This window comes from Phaseolus vulgaris, chromosome 1, assembly GCF_000499845.2.
Source record: "Phaseolus vulgaris cultivar G19833 chromosome 1, P. vulgaris v2.0, whole genome shotgun sequence".
NCBI classification, from domain to species: domain Eukaryota; kingdom Viridiplantae; phylum Streptophyta; class Magnoliopsida; order Fabales; family Fabaceae; genus Phaseolus; species Phaseolus vulgaris.
The window spans coordinates 7,739,875-7,757,705 of record NC_023759.2 but is presented as its reverse complement, the minus strand read 5'-3'; the positions used below and the strand labels follow the sequence as shown (position 1 = coordinate 7,757,705).

At 36.5% G+C, this 17,831-nt stretch overlaps 1 protein-coding gene across 2 annotated transcripts; it reads left to right on the top strand.

The window, feature by feature from the left end:
- The first annotated feature begins 7,597 nt into the window (after nucleotides 1–7,597).
- LOC137813445 (probable beta-1,4-xylosyltransferase IRX10) lies at nucleotides 7,598–16,550 on the top strand. 2 transcript variants are annotated; one of them, XM_068615700.1, is made up of 8 exons: nucleotides 7,598–8,129; nucleotides 8,233–8,379; nucleotides 8,461–8,525; nucleotides 8,797–8,866; nucleotides 14,734–14,952; nucleotides 15,221–15,364; nucleotides 15,448–15,583; nucleotides 15,675–16,550. In XM_068615700.1, the coding sequence occupies exons 1-8, from the start codon at nucleotides 7,812–7,814 to the stop codon at nucleotides 15,902–15,904; spliced, it is 1,329 nt and encodes a 442-aa protein (XP_068471801.1). In that variant the 5' UTR covers nucleotides 7,598–7,811; the 3' UTR covers nucleotides 15,905–16,550. The 2 variants fall into 2 exon arrangements, with proteins under 2 accessions (XP_068471801.1, XP_068471802.1); XM_068615701.1 differs by having other exon boundaries at nucleotides 7,616–8,112.
- Nucleotides 16,551–17,831: the final 1,281 nt, after the last annotated feature.

The following is a 17,831-nucleotide window of genomic DNA, read 5'->3' as shown; positions in this document are numbered from 1 at the left end:
GATTTATTGAAATTATCACATGTTTGTTGTTAAGCGTTCTTAGGATTCATTGTAATTTTGTCTTTTGCTTGCATTGTATTCCTCTGATTTGTTGTGAGTATATAAAGTGTTTTGCCTAGGAGTGTAAAAGGATAAATGTGGGAGTATTTGATGAACATATTTTTATTCACACTTAACAACTTTAATCATAGATTCTTGGATTGTAATCTTGAATAAATCCACTATTTTAATTAAGATTCATCCAATTGGGCTTATTTAGGTCTTAACTATTATTTATATTAATTATGTGTTTTTAGGGTAGACGGTCTAATATTTCTTAGGATAGAAGGTTTGAAGGAAGCGTTTAGCATTGTGAATGGACCTAACATGCGAAAACCCAAGTTGCTTATTTGAATCAAAACAAAAAACGAAATTTGTCAAGAAGAATAAGATAATAAAATCTACAATATCTTAAAAATAGAATTGGAAGTAATTCTTCTGCAAAATATGAAGAAATAAAATCGTGATAAACTGGAAACAAAATCTGAGAATTCTGGAAAGTTGGAAATTGAGAAACTGTTAACAAAATTTGAACCATAATATTTTCTTAAGATCCTTAGAGCAGGAAAATCTATAAAATGATACAAGCTTCAAAGCTAAATCATCAAGCTTCAGAGCTTGACAACAACGTTAAAAAATGAGCATTAGGGTTTTCTTAGTTTTTTAGTTTCTTTGTTGTAATCATTTTGTTTTGCCTTCGCATTGAAAGCAAAACTCCTTGAAGTTGATTTTCTTGTGATTTCACAATGAGTTTTGAGGTTTTTGTCAAAACAATTTTGTTCTTAAATTCTCTATAGAAGATTATGTTTTACTTTTGGTCATTTTGAAATCTAGTTTTTATCAAAAGAATTATTTTTAAACGCTTGTTGAAAATTCACTTATTTTCTTTAATTGGAGTTCTTGTGTAATTTTCTTAGTCTTAATCAATGTCTTGTTTGCTTAATTCAAGAGGTAGACGATTAACATCTCACGAGTAGGCATTGGAACTTAGTGAGATAATGAATACATCAGTAAAAATATGTTGAATTTGATTACACTTGTTTGATTAAGTTTGACATTGTGTGAGGATTGAAAAGGTGAAAATCTTAAGAAAATTGGTGATGAATTCATTGTCAAATAAATTTGAGAGTCAACTTACTTCTTTTACTATTTTTCAATTATCAACTTTATTTTTCTACACAACAATCTCAACCTCCTTTTATTTTCATTATTATTTCTAATCCTTTTGATTATAGATAAGTTGTGAGTACTGATTTAACTATATTTACTAGTTGATTCGTTGGAAGACGACTTAGGGTCATCTAGTCACAATTATAATATCATCTCTTTGGTGTTAGACGGTCTAGCACCACGTTAAACTGTTTGCGCACAATATCATTTTAATTTGACAACAAAAGGACATCTATTAAGTGACTTGTAAAAAGAATACTTGGATAAACAATGACCAACTTGTCAAAATCATAGTTGGGTTAACCCAAAATGGCTTGTTAACGAATACGTGGGTGTCAAAAAGTGGCTTGGTAAAAGAATACTTGTTTTGTACTTCGCAACAGTTGTCTGCCTAGTGTAAGTTGATTGGTTAGTCAAGAACTGGACTTAGTGTGTTGCTACAAACAATCGGTATGAAATACTGAGTAATAATTCTTCCTTTGATATCTTACATTTTGTACTGGACAGGAATGCTCGGAACCTCGGTCCAGGTATTTGGGGGAGGTCCGCTTGGCGTTTAGGTTCTAAAGGTGGGTCAGGAGCTCGACCCAGGTAAGGGTCGACCCAACAAAGGTAATTAAGAAAAAAGATAAAGAGATATTTTATTTGTTGTGATATTATTCTGAAGATGAAAGTTATAATTGTTATTGTTTAAATCTGTTATTATATTATTATGAAGATAAAGAGATATTTTATATCTTGTGATAATATGCAAGTTAGTTATATATTAATTAATATATGTTAGTTACATATTAATTAATAGTTGTTGAGAATGAAAGAGGAACACCCGAGAATAATGGTGCACATGTTAAACAAAATATTTTTCTGCTGTTAACACCTGAAGATAAGTGGTGCCCGTGAGCATGTGGTTTTCTGTTATTATTTTATGCTTTCAATAGAGATTATATTCTCATGAGTGAAAGTTGTTAGAGGAATAACTATAAAAGGGGCTTGAGCCCCTGGTAAAGAAAGGCAGTTTTTGAGTTCTAGAGACTAAAACTGATTATTATTTCGTATGCTCTCATTGACTTGATTGTTGGAGTGTGATTAACGGGTAAAGCCCCTCTGTTTCAGCGGAGCGTTGTTCCAGTGCGCTAGGAGGAGACAAACTAGAAGTGGAGCTTGCCTATCCAGTCAACCCGAGGTCAACCGAAGAGAACATTTGGCGCCCTCCGTGGGGCACGTTAAAACCTAATCCCATCCACATTCGTTGTTCGAGCTTTCTGACGAGATGAGAAACACCAAGCAAGCACCGTTGGGATCTGAAGGAAGTGATGCCCCGCCTTACACCAACTCGTGGAGACCGAGAGGCTGCAAGCGGAAGTTAAAGCTAAGCAATATCTTTTGCAACAACGCTTGATGGTAGAAATCACGGCCTCCCGCATGCCTATAGAGGAGCATGCGTGGGCCAACGAGGAGCTACGGAGGATTCTGCAGCAACGTGACCGACGTTCCACTAGGGAACGAACTTCGAACTTACAAGTAAGGGACACTTCCAAGCCATTCTCACAGACGATCATGAATGAGGTCGTTCCACCTCACTATATCACAACCAAGATTGTCTTTTTCACGGGGGTAAAGGACCCTGAAAGCCATCTCACGACGTTCAATACTCAAATGATCATCTGAGGAAGAACGAATGTCATTCAGTGCAACATGTTCATGGACACTTTTACAGGTAGAACCCTCCAATGGTTCAGTGGGATCCCCGACGACCACATTACCTCTTTCTCCTAGTTCGCCAAATTGTTAAGAGAATAGTTCTCCGCCAACAAGGTCAAACCTCCAAGGTCGTATGACCTCTTTGGCGTGAGGCAAAGGGAGGGAGAGAGGTTGAAGGAGTATCTGAACAGGTTTAACATGCTAACAATAAGACTTCAGACGCACGATGAAGAGATGATGATCGTCGCTTTCGAGCAGGGGATGGTAGTAGGGCCATTTAGTGATTCGTTGATAAGGAATCCAGCGAAGACGTTTTCTGAGGTGCGTGAGCGGGTTGTCGCACATATTGAGGTGGAAGGAACCGTGCTCAAGAAGAACGACAGCTCACGCTCTAGGAAGCCTAACCCTAAGGAGAGCAACTGAGATCGACCTCTGTGGGATCATGAAACCTTTATTGAGAAGAGAACGAACTCGAGGTAAGTGCCTTATGTGGCTAAGAAAAATGAGTCGAGGGAGAAGGCGTGGGAAGAGCTGCAAGCTCAACCCATGTTCCGTGTATCTTACAAAGAGCTCTTGGGTATGCCAGGAATGGTAGACAAGTTGAAGTTTCCCCATAAGACGGAAAGAAGCCTAGGGTCACGAAACGATGCCTGGTGCGAGTTCCATAGGCATTCAGGCATAACGTGGAGCGATGCACAACCTTAGGTCACCAATTGACTGACCTAGTCAAAGATGGGTTCTTAAAGGAGTATCTCGAGGATAGCCAGGAAGGACCACAGGGGGAGGTTGCCCTCAGGGAGGCGGTACATGAGACACCGATCCACGGGGAGTTAAATACCATCTTTGGAGGATTTTCTGGAGGACGAAGCTCGGCTACCAAATGTAAGCGGTATGCCCAGGCAGTGATATCTTTGGAGACGAGGCGACCTGACCATACTATGGAGCCCGCCCTATACTTCATAGGTTCCGATCTAGAAGACGTGTTTTCCCACGAGAATGATCCGGTGGTGATATCATTCATCACTATGGGACGAAGGGTACATAAAGTTTTGGTTAATCAGGGGAGCTCGACTGACGTGACGTTCTGGGAGACGTTCGTCAATTTGCAGTTATCCCCTGACTAGTTGAGGCCATACGATGAGTGTTTGGTCAGCTTCGCGGGAGATCAGGTAGAGGTGCAAGGGTATGTTGAGTTGGGGACAACCTTCGCTGATGAAAATGCGGCCATGACCATCACCATCAGATATATTGTTGTTAACGTGCCTTCTGCTTATAACTTGCTTCTAGGTCGGCCCTCCCTGAATAGGTTGGGAGCAGTAGCCTCGACGACTTAGATGAGGATGACGCTTCCTTCAGAGGAGGGAGGAGTAATCACCCTAAAGGTCGATCAGAATGCGGCCAGGAAGTGCTACGAGAGTAGTTTGAAGAATCGAAGGAAGACTTACATAATCGCGTAGTCGAGGTGCTTAGGAATGAAGCGTATAGACTAGAGACCCTGGAGGGGGAAGCCATTCCTCGAGCGGGGAACGTGGCAAACCTCAAGTTGTATTTTAGCTAAGCTATTCTTGCTTAATGCTTTCTTTTTGAACAATGTGATGGTTAAGGTGATGCTCTTTTTTCCTTGAAGGGATTTTTTAATGAGGTCACCTAATGATAAAATTTGTTCTTGGAAGATGATGCATTTAGTTTTATTGACCTACTTGAATTAGCACACAGTAAGTCGACCTAGCTCGGCATAAGTATGTATGCTCGAGCATAGGTGCCATGTGGGATTAATTTGTTTGTTCATTTACTTAAGCCTTTGTAAGTCGACCTACCTCGGTATTAGTGTGTATACCAGAGTATAAGTGCCATGGGAAATTGATTTGTTTTAATTAAGCACAAATAAGTTGACCTACCTCGGTATAAGTACGTATACCCGAGTATAGGTGCTTTGTGGGAGTAATTTTCTTGTTGAGTTAATCGAGTATGGGCAGGTAAGACGACCTAACTCGGTGTCAGTATGACCACCTGAGTATGGCGCCCTGTGTATAAAATGATTACCTAGTGGCAGGTAAGAAGACCTAGCTTGGTGTCAATGCAGCCACTCGAGCATAGGCGGCCTGTGGGTAAAGGTGTTGTAGATAAGGTACTTGACCTGGTAAGACGACCTAGTTCGATGTCAGTACGACTACCTGAGTACGGGTGCTCTACAGTTTAATTTGTTATGGTTAAGTTGTTTGATTTGAGGCAAGGTAAGACGACCTAACTCGGCGTAAGAATGAATTATAGGCGCTTTGCAAGAGATGTCATGGTTAAGTTGTTTCGGTACATGGTAAGTCAGTTATCTCAGTGAGTGAATGATTAAATGATCAGCCGAGTAGGCGCTTTGCGAAACAAAGCTTGGTGAGATCAAGATATATGGCCCCGGGCTAAGTTTGCGAGATACACCTATGCAAGTCGAGAGTGAGCATAGGCTTGTCGTAGCTATGGGTGTATAGTTCATCAAAAGGTTAGTTCTTTGTTAGTTGAGGACTCCGCGGTTTTTCATGCTTAGATTTTGCCTAAGTTGCATTCTTGTTATCTTTATTACTTTATGCTTAAAGAGGTAGAGATGGGTTAGTGTAAGTAATAGAGTGTCTGCATGTGTGTGATAGTAGTTGTTATACTTGAGCTAGTTTGCTATATGATAAGTTAAGTAGCAAGCACCCATGAAGAAAGGTGCACAAGATTATCTTCTATTGTTAGTTGTTAGCACAAGAATATTTTTCTGTTATATATGTTTTTAGTTGAAATTATATTCTCATAAGTCTCTTCGCCTAATCAAGCTCGGCTCGAGCCTGGGGTTGAGTACTGGACAAAAATGCTCGAAACCTCAGTCCAGGTATTTGGGGGAGGTCCGCTTGGCGTTTGGGCTATAAAGGTGGGTCAGGAGCTCGACCCAGGTAGGGGTTGACCCAGAAAAGGTAATTAAGATAAACGATAAAGAGATATTTTATCTGTTGTGATATTATTCTGAAGATGAAAGATATAATTGTTATTGTTTAAATATCTTACCACATTATTCTGAAGATAAAATATATTTTATCTCTTGTGATAATATGCAAGTTAGTTCTATATTAACTAATACATGTTAATTACATATTAATTAATAGTTGTTGAGAATAAAAGAGGAGCACCCGAGAATAATGGTGCACATGTTAAACAAAATATTTTTCTGCTGTTAGCACCTGAAGATAAGTGGTGCTCGTGAGCATGTAATTTTCTGTTATTATTTTATGCTTTTAGTAGAGATTATATTCTCGTGAGTGAAAGTTGTAAGAGGAATAACTATAAAAGCCTCCAGTAAAGAGAGGTGATTTCTGAGTACTAGAGACTGAAGTTGATTATTATTTCATATACTCTCACTGACTTGATCGTTGAAGTGTGATCAACAGGTAGAACCCCTTTGTTTCGGCAGAACGTTGTTCCAATGCGTTAGGAGGAGACAAACTAGAAGCAGAGCTTGTCCATCCAGTCAATCCGACGAAACCACATTTCATGTTATTTAATTTGTAAATAAAAGATGAATAATTCATCAATTTTTTTTGTGTGAAATCTTTATTAATTCGTCTGACCAAACACCAAAACTATAGGTATCAGACAAAACTTACTTGAAAAAACCTTTTGTAAACCGAATTCAATCCTCTCTTCTTGTACTTTTTCTTTCTATTTTTCATATGTCCAAGTATACAAGGTAGAATTTTGTAAATATGAAACCACACAAATATTTTTGAAAACAATATACTTTTGTTTACATTTGATTTTCTGTTACTTGCACTCTTGATTTATTTTAACACCAATTAATTTCTTAAATAGATTTTTCGAACGTTACTGGAATCTTATTTCCTTGTATATGGACAATGTATTGGACATTGTTAGTAATGTTAAAGGCCTTTGAGCAAATTGATTCTTACCAATTATATGTCATATATGAATATAGAAAGTAAATCCTTTGCTTTTGATTGTGCTTAAGTTAACCACTTAACCTTTGATTAATTAAACATACTATTGTATAATTTATAAGATTATGAAATCCTTATACTTATAACTTTAACTTTGCTAAATAAAACACATGTTAGAAAATTTAACTTTTTTTTTTAATAAAACACATGTTAGAAAAATTAACTTTTTTTTGGAATAAAACACATGTTAGAAAATTTATAATTGATTCAGAAATTAATTCAAATTTATATTTTTGATTAGTCTATTAATCTAATTTAGCGCTTTAAGCACATGTCTCTATTTACATAAGATTTCATGTATTTATTTCGACGATGTTTATACTTTAAATTTAACTTGCATGTTGTTAATAGTTTGTATTTGACTTAATATTAGTTTCACATAAATAAAATTTGTTTTATTGTAATCAAAACTCAGATTTGTATCCTTGTTGCCTTAATATTATTACATACTTAATTTATTTTTATATTCATTTTAAATATTAACCATTTATAAAGATATGTATTAATTTTGTTTGTTTTATTAAATTATGATTTTTTTAATATTATATAATATTATTTTATTAGTAAGTGTTGAATCTCATTTGAACCATAATTTAGTGACAAATTTAATTTTGAAAAAAATAGTCAATAAAAAAATAACAGAAAAAAATTAGAAAATAGAATAAAATTTAGTATTAATAAAAAATAAAAAATAGAAAACAACCAAAAGAGATACACTCCTTAATTCACAGGTATCATCAAATCGGGAAATGGAAAAGATCTGAGGGAGAGAAACCCTTCTTATCTCTGCGTCCCACTGCAGCGGAATCCATGAAGTCGTGAACGTACATTGAATGTTCAACGACGTCGTTCCTTGTTCATCCACTTGGTAACACTCTTCCCTTTCTCGCATCTTCCCTACTCGACGAAAGATCTTCCATGAGCGCCTCCAACAAATGGAGAGCAATGTCACCGCACCACCACCAGCAGCAGCCTCTCTGCACGCGCACGCACCAGATCGGAACCCTCCTCCTCGTAACCACCACCTTCTTCTTCACGCGACTCCTCTCTCCCTGCAGCCTATCCACCGGCATCGTCCACGTGTCACACCCGCAGTTACAGTGGGGGCAGTCGCAGCTTTCGCTCAAGATCTACGTCTACGAACCTGAAGAAATCAACGGCTTGAATGATCTCTTGCACGGTCGAGACGGTAAGGTCACGGAAGAAGCCTGCCTCAAAGGTCAGTGGGGCACTCAGGTAATTAATTAATTAATTAATTAATTAATTACCTAATTAAGTAGTTCCTTTCCCAATTTTCTTAATTAATTTATTAGTGAGTTAATGGTTGATTAATTTGTAGGTGAAAATACATAAGTTTCTTCTGCAATCGAAGCAACGGACGCGGAAGAAGGAGGAAGCGGATCTGTTCTTTGTCCCGTCGTATGTCAAATGTGCGCGCATGATGGGTGGCCTTAACGACAAAGAAATTAACAACACCTATGTCCAAGTAATTCATTCTGAATTTTGTCTTAATTTGATTCCATCAATTGGATTTGCAATTGCTTTGTTTTAACTGAACTTCTTGCAGGTCATAAGCCAAATGCCGTATTTTCGCTTATCTGGGGGCCGCAACCACATTTTTGTTTTCCCCAGGTAAAAAGGGTTGTTTATTTCTTGTAGGAAAATGCTAACTAATGTAGTTAGGGAACTGATTAAGAAGTTGAAAGTGGAAAGTTTTTTTATAGGGATGGAGAAAATTGTACTGTATCAGGGTTTTTTTAATGCGCTCCTATATTATTTTTATAAAACCTTTCTCATTTTAATTCCTTAAGACAATGTTAGCAAGGTTCTTTCTTGTATTATGAAAAAAAACATACACTGCAGATAATAGCTAATACTTGATGTGTCTTTGTGTTGTGGTCAGTGGAGCTGGTGCTCACTTGTTCAAATCATGGGCAACGTATATAAATCGCTCTATTATTCTTACACCTGAGGTGAACTCTTTTTGCTTATCATTGGTGTTTATTTGTTTTGTTTGTGAATCAGAACTGCGAAGATTAGGTTTGTGAACCAAGCTGCTTGTTTATTGTAGTGGACTGTGTCTTTAGCAATTATGGGGATGAAATTGTGTGTAAGGCTGAAACAAGCTTTAGAATAAAGTAGTGAATGCACTAATTGGCATGGATATGTCAATGCTGATCTGTTTATATGAAATAATTTATTAACTACCTTTTGCTCTCTTTTTGGTGAAAGTATCATATGAGGATTGCTTGATTGGGAATTAAGTGAGTGTATGTTTTTCCATCATTTTCTTGTTGGTGGTTTTGGTTTTGCCTTTCCTTTTTTAATCTACTTTGAGGAGAAAAAGTTATAAAATCTCAGGAGCTGGGAACCTACTTGTATCGGTAGTTGGGCTGATCTTCTATCAATAGGGAATGTAACTTGTCTAAAGTTGGTTAAAGAGCCTATTAATTATTAACAAAGAGATCCAATAAAACTACCCAGAATCTTAGCAAAATAAAGTGATATTTTCTAGTGCTACTTGAAGTTAGTTGAGGAAGATATCAACTTTAAATATTAGATAATATTAGTTAAGATTCAAAAGATAACGAACAACTAACTAGAGCTTATAAATACATCTCTCACTATGAACAAGGGGAATTCAACTTGAATTCTTTGGTTTGAAAGTATTTAAACTTTTGAACTAGAACAATGGTGGCCATCGTGGGGTTAGGTAAAACTTCTCCTACCTCCACAAAATAGTAGATAACTTTTCCCAAAAATAACTACGACATCACGAGGAATCAAAGACAACAAATCTAACCCGAAGAAGACAGTCACATTCCTACTTTGTAGAAAATGTTGGTTACCATAAGGAGCGATCAACGATGCCTACGAGGTCTTCATGGACAATAACAAGAGCGTCAATTACAATTCTCGAGGAGCTCAAGAACGCCTTCCTCACAATTCGATGGGCTATTGATTATCTTCTCAAGACTTTTTCTGAGCCCAAATTAGATTTTGATAATATTTTGATACAGAGATATAATACTTTTTTATTTAGAATAGATCTAAATTTATTTTTTATGAAGGGCTTGACCATTCAGCCTAACTTTTGGAATTTTCAATCGACCTAAAAAGGGTTTGACCATTCAGTCCAATTCCTGACATTGCCAGTTAACTTAAAAATGGCTTGAATGTTCAACCCAATTCCTGTTATCGCTAGTCAACCTCAAAAGGGCTTGACCGTTCAATACAATTTCTGACATTGCTTGTCGACTTAAAGAAGGGCTTGACTTTTTAGCCCAATTCCTGGTATCGCTAGCCGACCTAAAAGAGGGCTTGACTATTCAGGCCAATTCTACCCAATTCCTTGCATCATCAGTCGACCTGGAAAAAGGCTTGACCATTCAGCCCAATTCTTGACATCGCCTCGACCAAAAAAGGGCTTGACTATTAAGTTCAATCCCTAACATCGTTAGTTGACCTAAGAAGGGTTTGATTGTTCAACCCAATTCTTGTCATAGCTAGTCGACCTAAATGAACTTGACTGTTCACCCAATTCCTAGCATCGCCAGTTGACCTAAAATGGGCTTGATCGCATCGATTTGAAAAAGGGCTTGACTGTTTTGCCCAATTCTTGGCATTTCCAGTCGACCTAAAAAGTCCTTGACCATTTAAAAAGCGTAAGACTGACCTATGTGTCAGCTACAAAAATTTAAAAAAGTGTAAGTCTGACCTACGTGGTGGCCACAAAGCGTAAGATTGACCTACGTGGTGGTCACAAAAATTAAAAAGCCTAAGACCAACATACGTGGCGGTCGCAAAAATTTGAAATTGTAAGATCAACCTTTGTGGTGGCCGCAAAAATTAAAAGGCGTAAGACCGACCCATTAGGCGACTGCAATAATTTAAAGGCGTAAGAATGACCCAAAGGGCACCAACAAAAGTTGAAGCGTAAGACTAACCCTTTGAGGTGACAAAAAGATTGCCACATGATGTTTTCGTATTAAGTCCAATCCTTTGGGATGACAAAATGTTTTGATTGCGACATGATGTTTTTTTGAATATGAAGAATTTTTTTGCTGATCAGCCGCACCCCAGGTGGAATGGTTGAATTTCTGCTGACCAGCCACACCCGCAGCACGATTGGTAATTTTATTACTGAATTGGTAAACTTATAAGGTAATTTAAATCAGGGCAAAACAATAAGAAAGAATAGAGCCTTAAAGACACAACTACATCATAATTTATTTCTTGGTTTGTCGTTGGATAAACCACTTCGCTTCGTCTACTCAGCTTGAGGCTGGGAGACTATGTACTAGTAGTTGGTCTGATATTCTATTAATAAGGAATGTAACTTGTCTAAAATCGGTTATTAATAGGGCCTATTAATTGTTAACAGAGAGATTCAATAAAACTACCCAAAATCTTAACAAAAATAAAGGGATATCTTCTAGTGGTACTTGGAATTAGTTGAGGATGATATAAACTTTAAATATTAGATAATATTAGTTAAGATTCAGAAGATAACAGACAACTAACTAGAGCTTATATCTTTCACTACAAACAAGGGGAACTCAACTTAAATACTCTAGTTTGAAGGCATTTAAACTTTTGAACCAGAACACTACTTTTGGTAAGTAAATTTGTTTCTTTTCCCAGTCCTGACAGAATACTTGAAAGACATGAAGAATTTGGTTTTAGATTATTGCATTGTAAATTTCTTAGTGATGGTAATTATGAAAAGAATAAGCTTTGGAATGATTAAGTTTCAAGAACAAGTAAAGCTGATAGCACATTCTGTTTTGTGGGAACAGTACCTGAATTTTCAACGTGTTTATGTTTTATTTGGGTTGTGTGTACAAGGCTAGATGCATCCTCAGAAGAAATGACACATAATTGTGTTTAATTTTGCTATACTGGTGGTGAATGAATATTGAATAATTCCCTGGAACCAACATTAACGTTGAACTAGATCAGAAGGTGATAAAAGAACGCAACATGAGGATCGGAACTCAACTTCGTAGAATTATGCATATACAAAAAACCATAATTATTGACATGCACGTACATCTCCCTGTTCCGTGTTTTGCATTTTCTTGCTTGGGTCTCCCATATTTGCTAGATTGTGAGCTTCTAGTTATACTTTAGTTATTGTTTTATTTGTCCTTGTCCAGAATAATAGAAATTAGTTAGCTATCTTTTTATTAATCTTTGTCTAGAAAAATAGGAATTAGCTAGTTATCCTTTGGTATCTTTATATTTTTTATTATTTATCCTTACCCTTATCTTTAGGAAAAGGGATTTGTTAGAGGGATGCCATGGGCCAGGCCCATCATATCCATAAATAGGAGGATACTAAGGTAGAGGGGAGGCATTCAGATCAGTAAACCTTGTGAGAATAGAGTAGTGTCTCATTCGTACGAGGCTATGATGTATGGATACATGGTATTTCTGGTCCTGTATCAGTATTAGTGATTTTCGGATATTGTATATTCTTCGGTGCTTAGTTTTGAATATAGAAGAGAGGACTTCAAATATGAAGATGCTCTCATGCATTAGCTGGCGCATCTCTATATCTATGTTCTTGTGGCGTTTTCAAGAGCATTACTTTTTTTCTCTCTTAATATCTATGTTTTCAGATTTAACAAACATTGATTTTTCATTCTAAAACCTACTATAATATGTATTGTTATCCTAGTTATCAGAATCTCTTTACGATTGGTATCACAAGATTAATCTTTTTTTTATCAGCAATAAATGAATTAAATTAAGGGGATACTTAAGGGGTATCCCAATCCGTGTACCACAGCCACAAAGTTACACTTCCACAAAAGAAAGTATAACCAAAAACCTAAACCTACAAAAGGGAATGGCAAACCCAAACCAGCACTTATAAAAGAACCAAATGACAGAACCAATAAAAATAACAGCACCCTAAACCCAACTGCCCTCCAAAGAACAACACAACAACACCTAAAAAATCCTAACACTCTTCACCAGTTTTCCAAGCTGCTCCCCACGGCACCCTTCTAATCACAACCTTCATTCCTTCACCGACCCCCCCCTACACAAACGAATTATAGCAGTCCAACCAGCCAACCAGTCCACCTTTACACCAAACAGCAATTACGTAACCCGACATAACGCCTTGGTTACTCATTGCCACAGCTTCACATTCCTCAACCAAGCTATCTCTACCCCCGAAAAGCGTGGCTCAAACCCAACCTCAGCTCCCCTCCAAAGCATCCAACCTTGATCTAAGCACGCCCGTGACTCCAGAAACTGCAGGAAGACCACCCTGCCACCACAAAACAGCTGTTCCCGTGTTATGACTCCTTTATAAAGATGCTTCGTGTTCCTGCAAAAGATGATTGAAGACCAACCCCAATACAGGTAACAGCAGCTAACCCCTAAGGGATTCACTCCATCACCATCACCATCACCATCACAGGTTCCATCCGAACCATAACCTTCACATGATACCAACCAGAAAAACTAGCTTCTTCAGGAGACCCAAAACCAGGAAACATTAGCAGCTTTTAATGCAGATAATTGGGTTGAAAACCCAATCTGTAAAAGAATAAGAAAACGAATGGGCTTTATGCTTCAGCCACAACCAAGACTTAAGTTGGGCCCTCTGGAATATCTCCTCTGCATCTACTACCCCTTGCTGAAAGGTAATCAGATTCCTCTGGTCCCATATACTTCTAATAACATTAACCCATACCCCTTTCCGGATCTAATTCTGCTTGTTACTAACTTGAAACAAGTGGAAACTTAGGAAATGCCGCTTAAGATCATGATGCTCAACAAAAGAAATGCCTACCCACTGAAGGCATTGGGACCATACCTGTTGAGCATATTTACAATCCATGAAGAGATGTTGACAGGTCTCTTCCTGTAACAGACACAAGGGACACACTGTTGAGTTCAACATCATTCCTCTCCGGCTCAAACTCACTCTAGTGGGGATTCTCCCCTTAAACACCCTCCAGGAAGTTACCAATACATTTGGAAAGGCCTTCACCTTCCACAGGAGCTTAAACACTTCGTCATTGTTCCCTCTACCATGCTTAGATAGACACTCATACGCTGAGCTCACTCTACCATCACAAGATTAATCTTAAATGACGTTGTCTCTCACAATATGAATGCATTTATGTAATCTCATATCACTGATACGATTCAACAATTTATCTTTCTAGTTTAAACTATTTACATTGAAAAGCATATACATCTATAAGATATATTTGAAATAATATTTCAGTGCACCTGAATCTTGCTATGCAAAAAATAGCTCGGTGATTCACGATTCAAATCTCCTTGTGACCTTGATTGCGGTAATGCAATGTATATTGCAAGCTCTTGTGTAACTATAATATAATATTTTAATTTTTTTTTTTTTCATTCTAATGTGTATTAAGTATTTTTTTCTGTTATATACTTTTAGTGCTAAAAATAGTGTTTTTTAGAAATTATACATTTTCCAGTGATTAACTGATTTTATCATATACTGATATTAATAATAGTATTTAGAACTATATAATAGTTCTTTAATAACTAATAATTGATTAGTGATGATATATTTTTAAGCTATAAATAGTAATTCAAATATGCTCGAGTGGTTCAAAAAAAGTTATAATTGATTTGTTACTGTATATTTTTATTATAATAGTAATAGTAATAAAAATTATTAGAATAATTTAAAAAAAGTTATGATTGAAGCAGAAATATTATCTCCTACTTCAGTTAACAAAATTGTTCTTTCCTTTTCACTTTCTGTTCATAACATGTTCCATCAATTTATTGAGAGGTTCCTTGAGCTCAAAGTTCTTTCTTTGGCATGCCAATGTAGGGGGATCGGACTGATAAGAGAGATACAAGTGCCTTTAATACTTGGAAAGATATAATCATTCCAGGTAATGTTGATGATGGTATGACTAAAACTGGGGCCACCGTGGTCCAGCCTCTGCCTCTGCCTAAAAGGAAGTACTTGGCTAATTATTTAGGACGTGCACAAGGAAAAGCTGGTCGGCTTAAGCTTATAGAGCTTGCAAAGCAGTTTCCAGAGAAGGTATGTTATCTTCTGTGCTTGGTTTGTTCTCTGAGTGAAATTTTGCCATCAACATTCGTCAGATTATCTCTTAGGATTTTTTTTTTTCCATTTTTGAATTCTACTAAATTATAAAATCAGTGAACGTGATGCTAATGCAAACCTTGTAGTGGCTGACAAATTCTGATTATCATTTACATGGATCCAATTCTCATGTCGATTCAATCTTTAAAATAATCTCTGCCATGGTACAAAATAATATATTAAGCAGTATTGATGGTATAAACAGTTGGAATGTCCAGATTTGAAATTCAGTGGACCTGACAAGCTGGCAAGGAAAGAATATTTTGAACACCTACGCAATTCTAAGTTTTGCCTCGCCCCACGCGGAGAGTCATCTTGGACACTTCGGTTTTATGAGTCCTTTTTTGTGGTATTTAATTCTCCCCCTCCTTATGTGTATCTCTCTTGACGAGAACGACTTACATGAGAAGCAATCCATATTGCATTTGACAGGAATGTGTTCCCGTTATAATATCAGATCAAACAGAATTGCCATTCCAGAATGTCATTGATTACAGTCAGATATCAATAAAATGGCCATCTAGTCGAGTGGGTCCTGAACTATTGCAGTACCTGGAATCTATACCAGGTGGAAATGCAGCTTCTAGTTCCCCACACAATATCCTAGCTCTTAGGTATTTTAAGCTTTAAATCTAATTTATTTGTTTTGATTATTGCAGATGAAGAAATAGAAAGAATAATTGCTCTTGGTCGACAAGTTAGGTGCTGGTGGGTGTATGCTTCGGATTCAGAACCTTGTTCGGCAATGCGTGGAATTATGTGGGAATTGCAGAGGAAAGTGAGGCAATTTCACCACTCAGCTGAAACATTTTGGTTGCACAATGGATCAATTGTAAACAGGAACTTGGTTCAATTTTCCAAATGGGAACTCCCTGTGCCTTTGCCTTGACAGCCTCGGAGATAGATAATGCCCTTGTACACATTTTTTTCTTATACTTGTTATTTGAAGCTCATGTTAGGTGCTCTTGATTATCATCATCTTCTCGAACAAGAGTTTAGCGCGGGACTATCAACTTTAACTTGAAAATGACATCTTATTCTTTGTGAGGTGGCGAATCTGCTCAACCATAACTCATCTCGTTTTATCCAGGGAAAGAAGTCGTAGTTTATTTTATAACGAAGTCACAAAAGTAGCCAAAATAGAAAAACAAGAAGAAAAAGAGCAGAGGATAAAACTAATTATCGAAGAGCTGGGCTAACTGTTGATCTGGACTTGAAGCCCAACCATAATGGCCAATGAAGTGAGGAATTTGAAGATGAGTGGAGGAACCCATTGCTGAGTTTGAAGATCTTGTAACTTCTCCTGGATAATGTAATTTGGTGAGAATTCTAGTATATCCAAGAGGGGGAGCCAATTCATGATGGTCAATGTGAAGTAATTATTGCATTTTTGAGGAAGGCAAACTCTCCTTGGTGAAGTGCAAGTTATCTTAATGTTGTGTTTGGATTAATTAGGGAAATTGTGAAGATTAAAGAGGATGTGTGAGAATGTGTAAGGCTGTTTGAATTTAGTAATGATAAAGTATATTTGTGAAGATGTGATGTATTGAAATTTATGAGTGATGTGATAGTTGAGAGAGAAAAAATTTAGAAATTATTTTAAAAGTGTAAAATGGTAAGTTTATAAATTTATTGTTATTAAAAAATATTTGAGTAATTAATTATTATATATTTTAATGTATGTTTGAGTTAATTAAATTTTTATAATATATAATATCCATAATTACTTATATTTTTTTAATAAAAATATTAAAAAATATAAAAGAAAATAATTTTATGTTAAATTTAAATAAATTTATTTAAAATATATTAAAATTGATGAAAATAATATTTATTATTATATACATTTATTATTTTATATAGCTATATGTTTTGTTGGTATTATGATTTTATTTTATTATTTATAATTATATATTGTTATTAATAGTATATATTTTTTAAACTTATAAAAAAAATAACACAACAAATAGAAAAAAGAATTGATTTTGTATGAGAATCGATTCTCCTTGTCCTATATAGAAGTGAAAATTGATTCTTAATTGTGGCACCAAAATACCAAAATCGATTTTGTCTTATTTTATACCAGGATGAGAATTGATTCTTCTTGTCCTATACTTCAACCAAAATTGATTCTAATACAAAATGAACTAAGAGAAAATTGATTATAATCCAAAAATCAGAGCATGCAAAATGATTTTACCTCTCTTTTGTATCTCTTCTTTGGCTCGTCCTCAAGCACAAGAAAGAACTTCAACGCAAAAACTCAAGGCACAACTCTCACAAGACTCATACTCTCTCTTGAACAAGGAAAACTCACTCACGACAACTCTCACAAGACCAAATATGCAAATGAATGAAAACAACTATGTTCACGGCTGGAAAGCTTTTGATCAAAAAAATTCAAAAAAGTAATAAAAAGGTTCCTCACAGTGTGGTGCAGTGTGTTCAGCTCATGCATTGATTTGTCACAGTGGTGCCAGTCACAGACCAATCTCATCTCATGCATACAAAATTCCAAAGTTAGGTTCAAAGTATTGAGGTAAAAGACTCTTATCCTATGTGGACATCAATGTTAATCTTTGCTTATGTGAGAGGAAACCAAAATACATCCAACCCACTCCCCCATTTGCACCCTCGCCTTCAAACATGATGATCCAAACATAGTAGGCTCCCGCTCGTCCATCCACGCTGCCACTCCAGGAGGAGTTTGAAATGTTCATGATGGGACAGTTATCATACTTCCTTGGACTACAGGTCAAATGTCCCGACCAATCCTCGGTCATTCTCCAAGGAACCCTAGATAAGGGTAACAACAC

Bases quoted from the DNA above. Each gene is read 5' to 3' on its own strand.
- LOC137813445 (XM_068615700.1), top strand. From the start codon at position 7,812: ATGAGCGCCTCCAACAAATGGAGAGCAATGTCACCGCACCACCACCAG. The intron at 8,130-8,232 runs GTAATTAATTAA...ATTAATTTGTAG, and splicing joins AAGGTCAGTGGGGCACTCAG to GTGAAAATACATAAGTTTCT. The intron at 15,584-15,674 runs GTGGAAATGCAG...TGATTATTGCAG, and splicing joins GTACCTGGAATCTATACCAG to ATGAAGAAATAGAAAGAATA.